Raw genomic sequence first — 16,289 nt, 5'->3', positions numbered from 1 at the left:
CAACAATAAAAATACTTATAGCATAAATTACATATATATGCTTAAAATATTTAACGTAAAATAATTATTAGTTGTAATAATTACTTTGAAGTTGTTAATTTTTATACAGCACCAAAGATGTTCTTAAGGGTTTTACAAATATAAGAGAAAACCATTAATAATTTATACTTTAAATATTGCAATTATCTAAGTATAAAAAAATCTATTCATATAGATTCCAATTAAAATATATACTTTTCTCAATTCAAATGACATTCTTGCCAAAGTAAAAAGAAAATGTATGTTGTATTAATTATCCTGTTATGTTGAATCTTTTTTATCTTAGAAAAACCAAGCCCACCAGAAAAGCTTGGAGTAACTGGTGTCACTAAAGACAGCATTTCTCTGTCATGGCTGAAACCAGAACATGATGGTGGAAGCAGAATTGTGAGCTACCTCCTTGAAGCTCTTGAGAAAGGACAACAAAAATGGGTTAAATGTGCAGTTGTAAAGACAACTCATCACGTTGTCCATGGTCTCAAAGAGAATGTTGACTATTTCTTCAGAGTGTCTGCAGAAAATCAAGCTGGTCTAAGTGATCCTAAAGAACTCCTGCTCCCTATTACAGTGAGAGAACAACTGGGTAAGTCTGCTGACATTAAAACACATGATGAAACGTTTGCATACATTAAAAAAAATCCAATTTTAAAAACTCACATTTGTAATGTTTTGGAAACGTTTTGTTTTTCAGAATCTCCTGAGATTGATATGAAGGGCTTCCCACATAACACTGTGTACATTAGAGCGGGATCGAACCTAAAGGTTGAAATTCCTATTTCTGGAAAACCATTGCCAAAGATGACATTAGCCAGAGATGGTGTTCCATTGAAAGCAACCATGAGGTTTAATACAGAAACCACAGCAGAAAGTATCATCATTAACCTTAAAGAAAGTATGGCTGGTGATGCTGGTAGATATGACATCACTGCTGCCAACTCCAGTGGAACCACTAAATCATTCATTAACATTGTAGTGCTAGACAGACCAGGTCCTCCTGTTGGTCCTGTTGTTGTTAGTGATATCACTGAAGAAAGCGTAACTCTCAAATGGCAGCCACCGCATAATGATGGTGGAAGTCAAGTTACCAACTATATTGTACTGAAAAGAGAAACAAGTACTGCTGCTTGGTCTGAGGTGTCTGCAACAGTTGCTAGAAGCATTATTAAAGTCATGAAGCTAACAACAGGAGAAGAATACCAATTCCGTATCAAAGCTGAAAACCGCTTTGGAATCAGTGACCACATTGATTCACAATGTGTAACTGTTAAGCTCCCATACAGTAAGTCGTCAGTTTCTCACATAACATTTTGTTGTTGCTTTTAATTTTTTTGAAATGATATATTAACTGCTTCTTTTAATGTCTCTAGCAACACCTGGACAACCTTCCACACCATGGGTCACCCATGTCACCCGAGAGAGCATCACCGTTGGATGGCATGAACCAGTCACTAATGGAGGCAGTGCAGTCATTGGATACCATTTGGAAATGAAAGATAGGAACAGTATTTTATGGCAGAAGGCTAACAAGACCCTTATTCGCACAACTCACTTCAAAGTCACCACCATCAGCGCTGGACTTATCTATGAATTCAGGGTTTATGCAGAAAATGCAGCTGGCATTGGAAAAGCAAGCCATCCTTCTGATCCGGTTCTTGCAATTGATGCTTGTGGTGTGTACTTTGTAGGGGGGAAAATCAACATTTTCAGTAATGTTTTCACTTAATGTTCTTTCCTATACAGTAAGCCAACAGACAATGCTAGTACTGCTTTTAATTATTAATACTATTGTTTTTTCTTACTGTAGAACCCCCAAGAAATGTTCGTGTCACAGATATTTCCAAGACTTCTGTCAGTCTTTCTTGGACAAAACCATCCTATGATGGCGGTAGCAAGATCACTGGTTATATTGTCGAGAAACGTGATCTTCCAAATGGCAGATGGACAAAGGGCAGTTTCACCAATGTCATTGAGACTCAGTTTACTGTATCTGGATTAACGCAAAATTCTCAGTATGAATTCCGTGTCTGTTCTAAGAATGCTGTTGGTTCCATTAGCAATCCATCAGATGTTTTAGGTCCTATCACGTGTGTTGATACATATGGTAAGAGTTTTGCAATTACATAATAATATTTTGTGATACTTCAGGGCTTAAAGTCAGAATTGTTTCGTATAACTAGTGCTTGAATCCTAGTCTTTAGAAAACAATTGTAAGAAGCTGAGTTTAAAAACTGGAGGGCTAGCATAATGCTCTAAGCACTGGGTTTGCATTATCTAGCCTCTCTGGACAAAGATTCAATCTGAACAGAGCTGATTGAGCCCTTCATCTTCCCAATGTAGATAACTTGAGTTCCATACAGTTGACTGTGTTTGGGCCACTTGGACAAGACCTGATAAATTGAGATTGTTTTTGCTGTGTGTGGACATTAAAGATCGTGACACTTTTCATAGGAGCAGAGGTTTGCCCCAGTGTCCTTGGCTAAAATGTCCTTTCCCCCAAATGTTGTGTAGTGTTTGCTGCACCGTTTGTCCTCCTACCTGCAGTCCTCCCCCAGAGATGTGGATGATTTTTAGTAGTGATGTAATTAATGTATTATTTAATTTGCAAAGAGTTTGAGAATTTTTTGGACTGAAATGTGACCTATAGCTATGACCTATCTTTTTTTTTTCTTATCTGCATATCTAAAACACCTATGACCATAGTATCTAGGCACCGCCAAGTTTTGCATAGTGTATATTACACAATGCCTTATATTAATTACCACTATTATTATTGCTTAATAAAAATATTGGTATGGTTTTGAGTCCTCTGAGTGGTTTGAAATCTTTATACCATTTTGATTTTTTTTGTTCCTCTTTTAAGGTGCACCTGAAATTGATGTACAACCAGAATACACAGATGTGGTGAAATACAAAGCAGGTACTGCAGTTAAGCTGAAACTTGGCATCTCAGGAAAGCCTATACCTACAATTGAATGGTTCAAAAATGGCAAAGAGATACAAACCAGTGCACAAGTGTCTATTGAAAACACAACAGACTTTGCATCTATACTCATCAAAGATGCAATTCGTTTTAACAGCGGAAACTATGAATTAAAATTAAAGAATGCCATGGGTTCAGCATCAGCTCACATTAGAGTGCAAATACTTGGTATGTACTGAATTAGAATAATAGTATTGTTGTATTAAACTAAAATGTAATTTATAGGTATGTATGTATATGACTCATTTCTCCTGTCCTCAACAGACAAGCCAGGACCTCCAGGTGGGCCTATACAGTTCAAGACAGTCACTGCTGAAAAAATTACCATAATGTGGGAACCTCCAGTAGATGATGGTGGTGCAACTGTAACACACTACATTGTTGAAAAACGTGAAACAAGTCGGGTAGTATGGTCTTTAATTTCTGAAAAACTAGAGGAATGTGTCATCACTACCACAAAACTCATCAAAGGAAATGAGTATGTGTTCCGTGTGCGAGGTGTGAACAAGTTTGGAGTTGGTGATCCACTGGAATCTGAACCAGTTATAGCTAAAAATGCATTTGGTGAGAAACATGTATATTAACTAATACAACTGAATAGTACTGAATGTTTTAGTTTTAATGGTATTGAACTACTGTCATTTTTTCTCTTTTTTTTTTTTTTTCCAGTTACACCTGGACCACCTAGTGTACCAGAGGTCACTATGATAACCAAGCATTCAATGACAGTTGTCTGGAACAGGCCAACTGTAGATGGAGGTAGTGAAATAAGTGGATATTACCTTGAGAAACGTGACAAGAAGAGTCTAAGTTGGTTCAAGGTTATTAAAGAAACTATCCGTGACACCAGACAGAAAGTAACAGGACTAACTGAAAACAGTGAATATCATTTCCGAGTTTGTGCTGTCAATGCAGCTGGACAAGGTCCATTCTCTGAAGCTTCTGACTTCTACAAAGCTGCAGATCCTATTGGTAAGAAATAACTTAGACACACACATCTCATTGTTTAAGGGCCAAGTAAGTTATAGTGGGCGGCCTTTCATGGGATTGTCTGGGAATAACTGAGGATACATGTTATGATTGAATTTTAATATCTTTTACAGACAAACCAGGGCCACCAGTTAAGCTAAAGGTTGTGGATACTACTAAGACATCTGTCACCCTGGGCTGGACTAAGCCTGCCTATGATGGAGGAAGTGCAATTACCAGCTATGCAGTGGAAAAGAGAGAAGGAGAGCAGGAAGAATGGTCTGTAGTCAGTGCTAGAGGAGAAGTGAGAACAACTGAGTATGTTGTATCCCAGCTTCAACCTGCAGTCAATTATTATTTCCGTGTGTCTGCTATAAATTGTGCTGGGCAAGGAGAACCTATTGAAATGACAGAATATGTACAAGCTAAAGATATACTTGGTATGTATCTTTAATTGATTTAATTATCATTTTTTAGGGTTTTGGTATTTCAAATAATTTTATATTTTGTTTTCCAAATTATTCATATTTTATTATTATTATTTATTTCTGCAGAGGAGCCAGAGATTGACCTGGATGTTGCTCTCAGAACCTCCATTGTAGCTAAAGCAGGTGAAGATGTACAGATAATGATTCCATTCAAAGGGAGACCTCCTCCAACTGTCATATGGAGAAAGGGTGAAAAGAATCTTGGAACTGATGAAAGATACAACATTCAGAACACAGAATCATCCACATTGCTTACTATTTCTCAAGTTACTCGGAATGACACGGGAAAATACATTCTCACAATCGAGAATGGAGTTGGTGAACCAAAATCTTCATTTGTGAATGTTAAGGTACTTGATACACCATCAGCCTGCCAGAAACTGCAGCTTAAACATGTTTCTCGTGGCACTGTTACACTTATATGGGAGCCACCGCTCATTAATGGTGGTTCTGAAATAACAAATTATGTCATTGAAAAAAGAGATGCCACCAAAAGAGCCTGGTCTACTATTACAACAAAGTGTTCTCATACAACATTTAAGGTAACTAACCTGTCAGAGAAGACTGCATTCTTCTTCCGAGTTCTTGCAGAAAATGAAAATGGATTGGGAGAACCTTGTGAGACTTCAGAACCAGTGAAACCTGCGGAAGTACCTGGACCTGTAAAGGATCTGGCCATGAAAGATTCTACAAAGACTTCTGTTACCTTACAGTGGAGCAAACCTGACTTCGATGGTGGTAGCATTATATCAGACTATGTTATTGAAAAGAAAATGATTGAAGAAAAAGAATGGTCACATGCAGGCATAAGTAAGACATGTGAATTTGAAGTTGAAAAACTTAAGGAGCTTTCTGTCATGGAATTCAGAGTATCTGCTAAAAACGAAAAAGGATTGAGCGATGCTGTTACTGTTGGACCCATTACAGTAAAAGACTTTGTAATAACACCTGAAGCTGACCTTTCTGATATCTTTGGAGGACAAATTGCTGTAAGAATTGGCCATAATATGCACATTGAATTGCCATATAAAGGTAAACCCAGACCAACTATGAGCTGGCTCAAGGACAGCATCCCTCTTAAAGAAAGTGAACAAGTTCGCTTCAAGAAAACTGAAAACAAAATAAGTTTAAGTATCAAGAATGTGAAAAAAGACAATGGTGGCAAATACACCTTAATTCTTGATAATTCAGTTTGCAGAAAGTCATTTACAATCACAGTCATAACTCTTGGTCCTCCATCAAAACCCAAAGGACCCATAAGACTAGATGAAATCAAAGCAGACAGTGTTGTTATGTCATGGGAGGCTCCTGAAGACAATGGAGGAGGAGAAATCACCTGCTACAGCATTGAGAAGAGAGAAACTTCACAAACGAATTGGAAAATGGTGTGTTCTAGTGTTGCTAGGACAACTTTCAAAGTTCCTAACCTAGTTAAAGACACTGAATATCAGTTTAGAGTTCGTGCTGAAAACAGATATGGAGTAAGCCCACCACTTGTCTCAACAGATGTTGTAGCAAAACACCAGTTCAGACCACCAGGCCCACCAGGCAAACCTATTGTGTACAATGTAACGGCTGATGGAATGACAATATCTTGGGATGCTCCAGTTTATGATGGAGGTTCAGAAATTACTGGATACCATGTTGAAAAGAAAGAAAGAAATAGCATCTTGTGGCAGAAAGTTAATGTTTCACCAATATCTGGTAAAGAATACAGAATTACTGGATTGATTGAGGGCCTGGATTACCAATTCCGTGCATATGCTGAAAATTCTGCTGGTGTAAGCCCAGTTAGCGAGCCAAGCAAATTTACCTTGGCTGTGTCTCCAGTAGGTGAGTAAACAAGCACTTCACTAAGACAATGTATATATTGTCATATATTGTTAGCCATCATGAAGGTTTATAATAAAAATAATCCTGTATGCAATTATTTTCCTTTCAGACCCACCTGGCACTCCTGATTATATTGATATCACCAGAGAAACTGTCACCCTTAAATGGACTGCACCACTGCATGATGGAGGCAGTAAGATTGTGGCCTACAGCATCGAGAAACGGCAAGGAAGTGATGACCGCTGGCTCAGATGCAATTTTATTGATATCAGTGAATGTCAATATACAGTTACAGGACTTAGCCCAGGTGACCGATATGAGTTCAGAGTGATTGCAAGAAATGCTGTCGGAACAGTCAGCCCACCATCACAATCTTCAGGCTATATCATGACCAGAGATGAATGTGGTAAGCATTATTTATTAATATTTTAGTATGTTACACTTGCATTTTTATATGGTAGGTTCTAAATCCAGCTAAGCACCTGGCTGGCACCTTTTAGCTTATATTGGTATATGAGCTGCTGGCTGGAGAGGGAGTGTATTCCACTCCTCCCAGGAGCAACAGGCTTTCCCCACCTCTCCCTCCCACTCCACGCAGAGGTAGAGCAGAGTTAGATGCAAGACCAGCATCCAGCAGGGATCCATAGGATTTAACCAGTTGCTACATTTGGGGCCACACAGGAGTTTTTCCTTAAGCATATCATGAGGAGTTGTTTGCCTTCCTCTGCTATTGAATGCATCTTGGAATTCACAGTGGGGTCCTGCTCTGTCTATGCTACTGTATTAACATTTAGTTATGGTTTCGCTATTTTTCTTTGTTGCAACTTTGGCAGTAGTCTATTGCAGAGATATTGTGTTGTTTTAGCCATTGCTCCAAACCATTTTGACACATTTGACAATGGGTGTAGGCCGGGATTAGATCACTCACGGGGTGAGTTTGAGTAATCTCAGAGGTTTGACTGAGCCACTGTGGATAGGGGTTTGCAATTCCCCTTCCCTTTTGAGTCAGGCAGGAGCTTCTAACAGCTGTGGTGCCTTACAGGTGTTCACAGTAATTAAGCCTGACTACAGGGACTAAAGATAACTTTAAAATAGAGCCAAAGGCCTTAATTTGAGCTTCTGTGGTTTACAAGTGGCAGCTGCAAAGATATGTCTGTCTTAGGTTAGGTAATGGTTTTGTTGCTATGCAGAATTTAGAAATGCAAATTGCTAAAATAGCTCAGCATGTTGCACCAACACATTTCAATTAATATTTTAACCTATGGTTTAATATGATGGTGAGTGGATTAACACAGAAAAAATAATTCTTAGGATATAAAATTTCAGATAGGACAGCTTACAATATAATATTGATCCCTACATTTTAAAAATTCTGAATTTTCTAATCAGAAGAGAGAGTCTATATATGCCTTTATTATTGTTTGCTTAGTAGGAATACCTTGATAAATATGACTGAATGTATATACTTTATTTTATCTTTCTTCTTAGTTCCTCCAACAATTGAATTCGGTGCTGAGCACTTTGAAGGCCTTACTGTTAAGGCTAGAGAGAGCATTAGACTTAAGGTTCTTATCAAAGGCCGTCCAGTACCTCAAGTGACTTGGTTTAAGGATGGAAAGGAGATTGAAAAGAAGATGAATATTGAAATAACAAATGTTATTGGATATAGCACTATCTTTGTTAGAGATGCCACTCGGGACCATCGTGGTATATACACGGTAGAAGCCAAGAATGCATCAGGCACCAAAAAAGCAGACATTACAATCAGAGTACAAGGTACTTTGTAGATATTTTTAGTAAGCTATTCTTAAATATTTACATTGTAATGGCAGCACAAGTAAATTATAACTCTGATGCTTTATTATCACAGATACCCCAGGAAAAGTTGGTGGACCAATACGATTCACAAATGTTACTGGAGAGAAGATGACATTATGGTGGGAGCCTCCAGCTAATGATGGCTGTGCTGCCATTACCCACTATGTGATTGAAAAACGTGAAACCAGTAGGATTGCCTGGGCATTAGTTGAAGATAACTGTGAAGCCTCCAGTTACACGGCACTTAAATTAATAAAGGGCAATGAATACCAGTTCCGTGTCTCTGCAGTTAACAAGTTTGGTGTTGGCAGGCCACTAGAATCTGATCCAATTATAGCACAAATACCATACAGTAAGTTTCCTTTATGTCTTGAACAAATTACGCAATTACCAACTTTTGTTGCATGTTTTCTAAGCTGTTTTTCATTTTGCAGCTGTTCCTGATGCACCAGGTATGCCAGAGCCTACCCATGTAACGGGAGACAGTATCACACTCACATGGGCTAGGCCAAAATCCGATGGTGGAAATGAAATCAACCAGTATATCCTGGAAAGAAGAGAAAAAAAGAGTGTCCGCTGGGTCAAAGTATCCAGTAAGAGAGCCATTGCTGAGACAAGATACAGAGTAACTGGCCTGACTGAAGGCAATGAATATGAATTCCAAGTTATGGCTGAAAACACTGCAGGAGTAGGACCGCCAAGTGCTGTCTCAAGGCTGATTAAATGTAGAGAGCCAGTAAACCCACCAAGTGCGCCTACTGTTGTAAAAGTGACAGATACGTCAAAGACAAGTGTAAGCTTGGAATGGACCAAGCCAGTTTTTGACGGCGGCATGGAAATAATTGGCTACATCATTGAAATGTGCAAAGCTGACTTAGGAGAGTGGCATAAAGTCAATGCAGAGACTTGTATTGCTACCAAATATACTGTCACCGGCTTAGAGGCAGGTGAACATTATAAATTTCGAGTGAGTGCTGTCAATGGTGCAGGCAAGGGAGAAAGCTGTGAAGTTCCTGCTACAATCCAAGCAACTGACAGACTGTCTTCACCTGAAATTGATATTGATGCAAACTTCAAGCAGACTCACATTGTCAGAGCAGGTGCAACTATTCGGCTGTTTATTGCCTTTTTAGGCAAACCTGTTCCTACTGCTACATGGTCTAAAGCAGACTCAGACCTTAGCCTGCGTGCTGACATTCACATAACTGACTCATTCAGCACGTTGACTGTGGAGAACTGCAATAGAAATGACGCTGGCAAATACGTCTTTACTGTAGAAAACATCAGTGGTAGCAAATCTATTACATTTACTGTCAAGGTACTGGACACTCCTGGCCCACCAGGTCCTATTACCTTTAAGGATGTGACCAGGGGTTCTATTACTTTAATGTGGGATGCTCCTGTTTTGGATGGAGGTGCCCGCATCCATCACTACATTGTGGAAAAGCGGGAAGCAAGCCGTCGTAGTTGGCAGGTAGTGAGTTCAAAATGTACCCGTCAAATCTTTAAGGTCACTGATCTTTCAGAAGGTGTGCCATTCTACTACCGTGTTTCAGCAGAAAATGAATATGGTGTAGGTGAACCATGTGAATTAACAGATCCAGTTGTAGCCACCGAGGAGCCTGCTCCACCAAAGAGACTAGATATTATTGATACTACCAAATCTTCTGCAGTATTAGCTTGGCTGAAACCTGACCATGATGGTGGAAGCCGTGTCACTGGATATCTTCTTGAAATGAAACAAAAGGGATCTGACTATTGGGTTGAAGCTGGTCAAACTAAACAACTTACTTTCACAGTTGAAGGTCTTCTAGAGAACAATGAATATGAGTTCCGGGTCAGGGCAAGGAATGATGCAGGCTACAGTGAGCCAAGAGAAGCTTTCTCTTCTGTTATTATTAAAGAGCCACAGATTGAACCAACAGCAGATCTTAGTGGAATAACTAGACAACTTATAACTTGCAAAGCTGGAAGCACCTTTGCTATTGATATACCAATTAGTGGGCGACCAACTCCAAAAGTAACATGGAAACTTGAAGAAATGAGACTCAAGGAAACTGATAGAGTGACCATCAAGATAACAAAGGATAGAACTACATTGATTGTGAAGGACAGCATGAGAGGTGACTCTGGCAAATATTATTTGACACTTGAGAACACAGCCGGTGTGAAAACATTTGCTGTCACAGTGGTTGTCATCGGAAGGCCAGGTGCAGTTACTGGCCCTATTGAAATATCATCCATTTCTGCTGAATCCTGTGTATTGTCATGGAAAGAACCTGAAGATGATGGTGGCACTGATATTACAAACTACATAGTTGAGAAACGGGAATCTGGTACAACAGCATGGCAGCTGATAAATTCCAGTGTCAAACGTACACAGATCAAAGTCACTCATCTCACTAAATACATGGAATATGCTTTCCGGATCAGTTCAGAAAACAGATTTGGTGTCAGCAAGCCCGTGGAATCCACACCAATAGTTGCTGAGCATCCATTCGGTAAAAACAAACATACACACATAAATATTTTAATAAATTATTTTTTCTGGTTTATGTAATTAGTGGCAATATCTAACTTTTTTCTCTTGCTTTTTACAATCAGTCCCACCAAGTCCACCTACCAGGCCAGAGGTCTATTCTGTGTCTGCCAATGCCATGGCCATTCGCTGGGAGGAACCATATCATGATGGTGGCAGCAAAATCACTGGATACTGGATTGAAAAGAAAGAGCGCAATACCATTCTTTGGGTGAAGGAAAACAACGTGCCATCCTTTGAATGCAACTACAAAGTCACAGCATTAGTGGAAGGTCTGGAATATCAATTCAGAGTTTATGCCCTAAATGCTGCTGGTGTGAGCAAAGCTAGTGAAGCTTCCAGACCAGTAGTGGCTCAAAACCCAGTTGGTAAGTGTATCTTTTAGAGTATATTTGTTCTTTACTCTTTAAGCAACAACGGAATTAGATTTTTCATTTTACATTGTCCTCTTTCAGATCCACCAGGCAGACCAGAAGTAACAGATGTCACAAGGTCTACGGTGTCATTGAGCTGGTCTCCGCCACTTTATGATGGCGGCAGCAAAATTATTGGGTATATTATAGAACGCAAACCATATAACGAAGCTGGAGATGGACGCTGGCTGAAATGCAACTATACCATTGTCTCAGAAAACTGCTTTACTGTGACAGCTCTTAGTGAAGGAGAAGAATATGAATTCCGTATATTAGCCAAGAATGCAGCTGGTGTAATCAGCAGAGGATCTGAATCTACTGGTGCTGTCACTTGCAAAGATGAATATTGTAAGAAACATTCTCCTGGGTCATTTAAAATATTGTATAGCTTGCAGTTTTAATACTATAATATTAATGTTTTTATCTCTTTATGATAGCACCACCAAAGGCTGAGCTGGATGCCAGATTGCAAGGAGAAATTGTGACCATAAGGGCTGGATCTGATCTTGTTCTTGATGCAGCCATTGGTGGGAAACCAGAACCAAAGGTCTTCTGGTCCAAAGGTGACAAAGAATTGGACCTGTGTGAAAAGATCTCTCTGCAGTACACCAGCAAACGGGCCATTGCAGTTATCAAGTATTGTGACAGAAGTGATAGCGGAAAATACACACTAACAGTTAAAAATGCCAGTGGAACAAAGAAAGTTTCAGTCCTTGTCAAAGTGCTTGGTATGTATTTCATAGATAATGGTTTGCTGTGAACATTCATTAGATTTCACAATTATAGTTACAAAAAAAGAGAGAGAAGCTTTTCACTGACTACTATAATTACACCTTTGTTCATCCCTACTCAGATTCACCTGGTCCATGTGCAGGCAAAATCACTATTAGCAGAGTAACCGAAGAGAAGTGCACTCTGGCATGGAATGTTCCACATGAAGATGGAGGTGCAGAAATCACCCACTACATTGTAGAAAGACGTGAAACCAGCAGGCTCAACTGGGTTATTATTGAGGCTGAATGCCAAACATTATCATGCGTGGTGACAAGACTTATTAAAAATAATGAATACATCTTCCGTGTGAGAGCTGTCAATAAGTATGGGTCAGGTGTTCCACTTGAAACAGAAGCCATTGTTGCTAGAAACTCTTTCAGTAAGTGCTTTCATCTTTTATCTCCAGCATTTATGGAGTTTTCTCATATTTGAAAAAAAATCTGATTTTTTTCATATTTTTGAACACCAACAGCTATTCCATCACAACCCGGTGCACCTGAAGCAGTGGGTATTGGGAAGGAACACATCATTATTCAGTGGCTGCAACCAGAATCAGATGGTGGCAGTGAGATTAGCAACTATCTTGTAGACAAACGTGAAAAGAGAAGTCTACGCTGGACACGAGTCAACAGAGATTACACTGTTTATGATACCAGACTGAAAGTTACAGGTCTAATGGAACATAATGAATATCAGTTCCGTGTCACTGCAGTGAATGCTGCTGGGAACAGTGAGCCGAGTGACGCTTCTCAATCTATCCTGTGCAAGGAGCCATCATGTAAGTAGTTAAATTCAAAATATATTTTTAATACTTATTAAACATAGTGCCTCATAATTAACCACAATGACATTCCAAATAAGGGATCCAAAAGAATATTTGAATTCATTATGATCACCAGCATTGCAATGAATTTAAAATAAAAGTGATTATAGTTAATTTCAGATAAATTTCTAATCACTAATTATTTAGAATATTGTTACTAAATAAGGTCTTTTAAACTGTAAAATGTTCCCTGCAATAATATGAAATGTGTGTTCCTCTATTCCAAAGACACTCCTGCACCTCCTTCAGCTCCAAGAGTTGTGGATACTACTAGGCACAGCATAAGCTTGGCATGGACAAAGCCCATGTATGATGGTGGTGCTGACCTCTTAGGCTATGTTCTTGAAATGAAAGAAGAAGGCACTGAACAGTGGTACAGACCACACACTACCACCACCTTAAGGAATGCTGAATTCACAGTGACTGCTCTTAAAACAAGCCAGAAATACCGTTTCAGAGTTGCTGCCACAAATGTGAATGGTATGAGTGAATTCAGTGAATCATCAGCTGAAATCGAACCTGTAGAAAGAATAGGTAATTTGAAAACCCACACTTTTTTTATGGAGAGGTTATATTTTTCTTTAAAACTATTCAAAGATGAATTCGTTCTGTATTTCTCCCCTCTCCCCATCAGAAATACCAAACCTTGAACTTGCTGATGATCTAAAGAAGACTGTCACTGTCAGAGCTGGTGGTTCTTTGCGCCTAATGGTGTCTGTATCTGGCAGACCACCTCCAGAAATTACATGGAGCAAAGAGGGTGTTGACCTTGTAAATCGGTCTATCATAGACACTACAGAGAGCTACACTCTGCTTATTGTGGATAAAGTTAATCGGTATGATGCTGGCAAATATGTGGTTGAGGCTGAAAATCAATCAGGCAAGAAATCAGCAACAGTCGTTGTTAAAGTATATGGTGAGTATTGTTACTATTACATATTGATATTGCACTGTACTTAAACATGGTGTTTTACAGACAGAAGGAAAAAGGTGTTTGCTGAAAGGAGTTTGCAATTTAAGTAGAACCCAGAAAATAATGATAAAAGATCATGGCGGGTGAGTTGGGAGAGGAGGGGAGGAGGGGGAAAGAAGAGATACAGTAGAAATCAAAGAGAAATATGTTTCTAAAGGATGAGTTCATCTATGAAGTTCAAATCCTGATCTCTTTACTTAGCCAAAATTCAATAATTACCCAAATCAGGAAAAGAGCAAATAGGAAATAATCCATTTTGATTTTGCATTTAGATACACCTGGCCCATCTGCCACAGTGAGAGTTAAAGAGGTGTCGAAAGATTCCGTGACAATTTCTTGGGAAATTCCTACTATTGATGGTGGAGCACCAGTTAACAATTATATAATTGAGAAACGTGAGGCTACCATGAGAGCATACAAGACAGTAACTACCAAATGCAGCAAAACATTTTATAGACTTACAGGACTTATAGAAGGAGCTATGTACTATTTCAGAGTGCTGCCAGAAAATATTTATGGTATTGGTGAACCTTGTGAAACATCTGATGCAGTACTGGTGTCGGATGTTCCTATGGTGCCTCAGAAACTGGAGGTAGTTGACATCACTAAATCAACTGTAACTCTTGCATGGGAGAAACCACAGCATGATGGGGGCAGCAGACTGACTGGCTATGTTATTGAGGCCAGCAAAGCTGGAACAGAGAAGTGGATGAAGGTTGTGACACTGAAGCCTGCAGTCTATGAGCACACAATCATCTCACTAAATGAAGGTGAACAGTATTTGTTCAGAGTCAGAGCACAAAATCAGAAGGGTGTGTCGGAACCAAGAGAGATTGTCACAGCAGTAACTGTACAAGACCAAAAAGGTAGGTATAATAGTTAAAAGGACAGGTTGAGGACTACTCGAAATATGTGACATTTTATTTATAAAATGGATATTAAAAAGGTTTTGTTTTGTTTTTTTAATAGTGTTACCCACAATTGATCTTGCTGGAATAACTCAAAAGACAGTTCATGTGCCAGCTGGCAGACCCATAGAGTTAGCTATTCCAATTGGTGGCCGACCACCTCCAGCTGTATCTTGGTTCTTCGCTGGTTCTAAGCTAAGAGAATCAGAACGCACCAAGATTGAAACTGAAGCCAAAGTAGCTAAATTAAGTGTGCGTGAGACCACAATACATGACACTGGGGAGTACACACTTGAACTGAAGAACACAACTGGAACTGCTGTTGAGACTATAAAAGTTATCATTCTTGGTAAGGATTTATTATTAAGATATGATTGTCCATAATCCTTCCTCCTTCATCATGAAATTTATCACAATGGCAACCCAGCTTCTTTTTTAAAACAGTAACTTATGTCCTTTTTAATTTTTCCTAGACAAACCTGGACCACCTACTGGACCTATCAGAATTGATGATATTGATTCAACTTCTGTTACCATCTCCTGGGAACAACCTGAGCTGGATGGTGGAGCTGCACTGAGTGGTTATGTGGTAGAGCAGCGTGATGCACACCGTCCTGGATGGCTACCAGTTTCTGAATCTGTAACAAGGACAACCTTTAAGTTCACTAGACTCATTGAAAGTTCTGAATATGTGTTCCGTGTGGCTGCTACAAACCGCTTTGGAATTGGATCATACCTTCAGTCTGACATTATAGAATGCAAGAGTAGAATCAGTAAGTCTACATTTTCTCCAATTCTCTACATTTAAAAACGGAGAACAGTTTACATGGGCCTATGTATTAATACAACAGGGCTAGATCCCCTAGAATAAATCCTATTATTTCCTTTGCCCAAATAACAAGCTATACTCTCATGTATACTAACCATGTTATACTTGTGGAGAAAAATGCCACATCTAAAACTAGTATGTTGCCCTGTATATGCATAATGTACATGCTCTGGATAGAGTATTGGACTATGACTCTGGAGACCTAGGTTCTACTCCCAGGTGTACGCACTGGCCTGCTGGGTGAGCTTAGGGAAATCGCTTCACCTCTCTCAGCCTCAGCTTTCTCCTTTGTGATCTGGTGATGAAAAGCACTACAGGTGCTAGGTAGTATTATGGATTAGTCCCCAGAAAGTTACATTTGTAAATGCATTCTCATATTTTCTTTCTTAATTCTGTGTCTTTTTGTTACAGGTCTTCCTGGTCCTCCTGACACGCTACAAGTGTCAGATGTCTCTCGTGAAGGCATGACACTTATCTGGCATCCGCCAGAAGATGATGGTGGCTCACAGATCTCTGGTTATATTGTGGAACGCAAAGAAGTCAGAGCAGATAGATGGGTCCGTGTAAATAAAATTCCAGTGACTATGACACGTTATCGCTCCACTGGACTGATTGAAGGACTAGAATATGAACACCGGGTCACAGCTATCAATGCCAGAGGCACAGGCAAACCAAGCCGTCCTTCCAAATCTGCTGTTGCTATGGATCCAATTGGTAAATAATTTCCTACATGGAGAAAAGAACATTTGAGGCAGAGGGGAATGTCACTGTTAAGACCTGCTGTTACGTTTAACAAACTAAAATTTTTCATCTGGATAGCTTAACGTATTGCAGCAGATATTTTAATTAAATTAATGTACAAATAATATTTTAAAAAACTGTTTTATTCATTAGTTTCCTGTG

At 39.2% G+C, this 16,289-nt stretch overlaps 1 protein-coding gene across 1 annotated transcript in view; it reads left to right on the top strand.

The window, feature by feature from the left end:
- TTN (titin) overlaps positions 1–16,289 on the top strand; it is a 308,950-nt gene that overhangs the window by 279,447 nt on the left and 13,214 nt on the right. Inside the window, exons 272-295 of the mRNA XM_074967679.1 lie at positions 326–622; positions 731–1,318; positions 1,407–1,709; positions 1,844–2,140; positions 2,900–3,187; positions 3,284–3,583; positions 3,689–3,991; positions 4,123–4,428; positions 4,543–6,309; positions 6,419–6,715; positions 7,798–8,085; positions 8,180–8,479; positions 8,562–10,628; positions 10,732–11,034; positions 11,122–11,427; positions 11,517–11,807; positions 11,933–12,232; positions 12,326–12,631; positions 12,905–13,210; positions 13,311–13,592; positions 13,922–14,515; positions 14,619–14,906; positions 15,031–15,330; positions 15,798–16,100. Coding sequence (XP_074823780.1) covers positions 326–622; positions 731–1,318; positions 1,407–1,709; positions 1,844–2,140; positions 2,900–3,187; positions 3,284–3,583; positions 3,689–3,991; positions 4,123–4,428; positions 4,543–6,309; positions 6,419–6,715; positions 7,798–8,085; positions 8,180–8,479; positions 8,562–10,628; positions 10,732–11,034; positions 11,122–11,427; positions 11,517–11,807; positions 11,933–12,232; positions 12,326–12,631; positions 12,905–13,210; positions 13,311–13,592; positions 13,922–14,515; positions 14,619–14,906; positions 15,031–15,330; positions 15,798–16,100 — 10,980 coding nt within the window. The remainder of the gene's footprint in view (positions 1–325; positions 623–730; positions 1,319–1,406; positions 1,710–1,843; positions 2,141–2,899; positions 3,188–3,283; positions 3,584–3,688; positions 3,992–4,122; positions 4,429–4,542; positions 6,310–6,418; positions 6,716–7,797; positions 8,086–8,179; positions 8,480–8,561; positions 10,629–10,731; positions 11,035–11,121; positions 11,428–11,516; positions 11,808–11,932; positions 12,233–12,325; positions 12,632–12,904; positions 13,211–13,310; positions 13,593–13,921; positions 14,516–14,618; positions 14,907–15,030; positions 15,331–15,797; positions 16,101–16,289) is intronic.

Source organism: Natator depressus, chromosome 11 (genome assembly GCF_965152275.1).
Source record: "Natator depressus isolate rNatDep1 chromosome 11, rNatDep2.hap1, whole genome shotgun sequence".
NCBI classification, from domain to species: Eukaryota; Metazoa; Chordata; order Testudines; family Cheloniidae; genus Natator; species Natator depressus.
The sequence above is the reverse complement of the archived record's forward strand: the minus strand, read 5'-3'. Positions and strand labels throughout refer to the sequence as shown.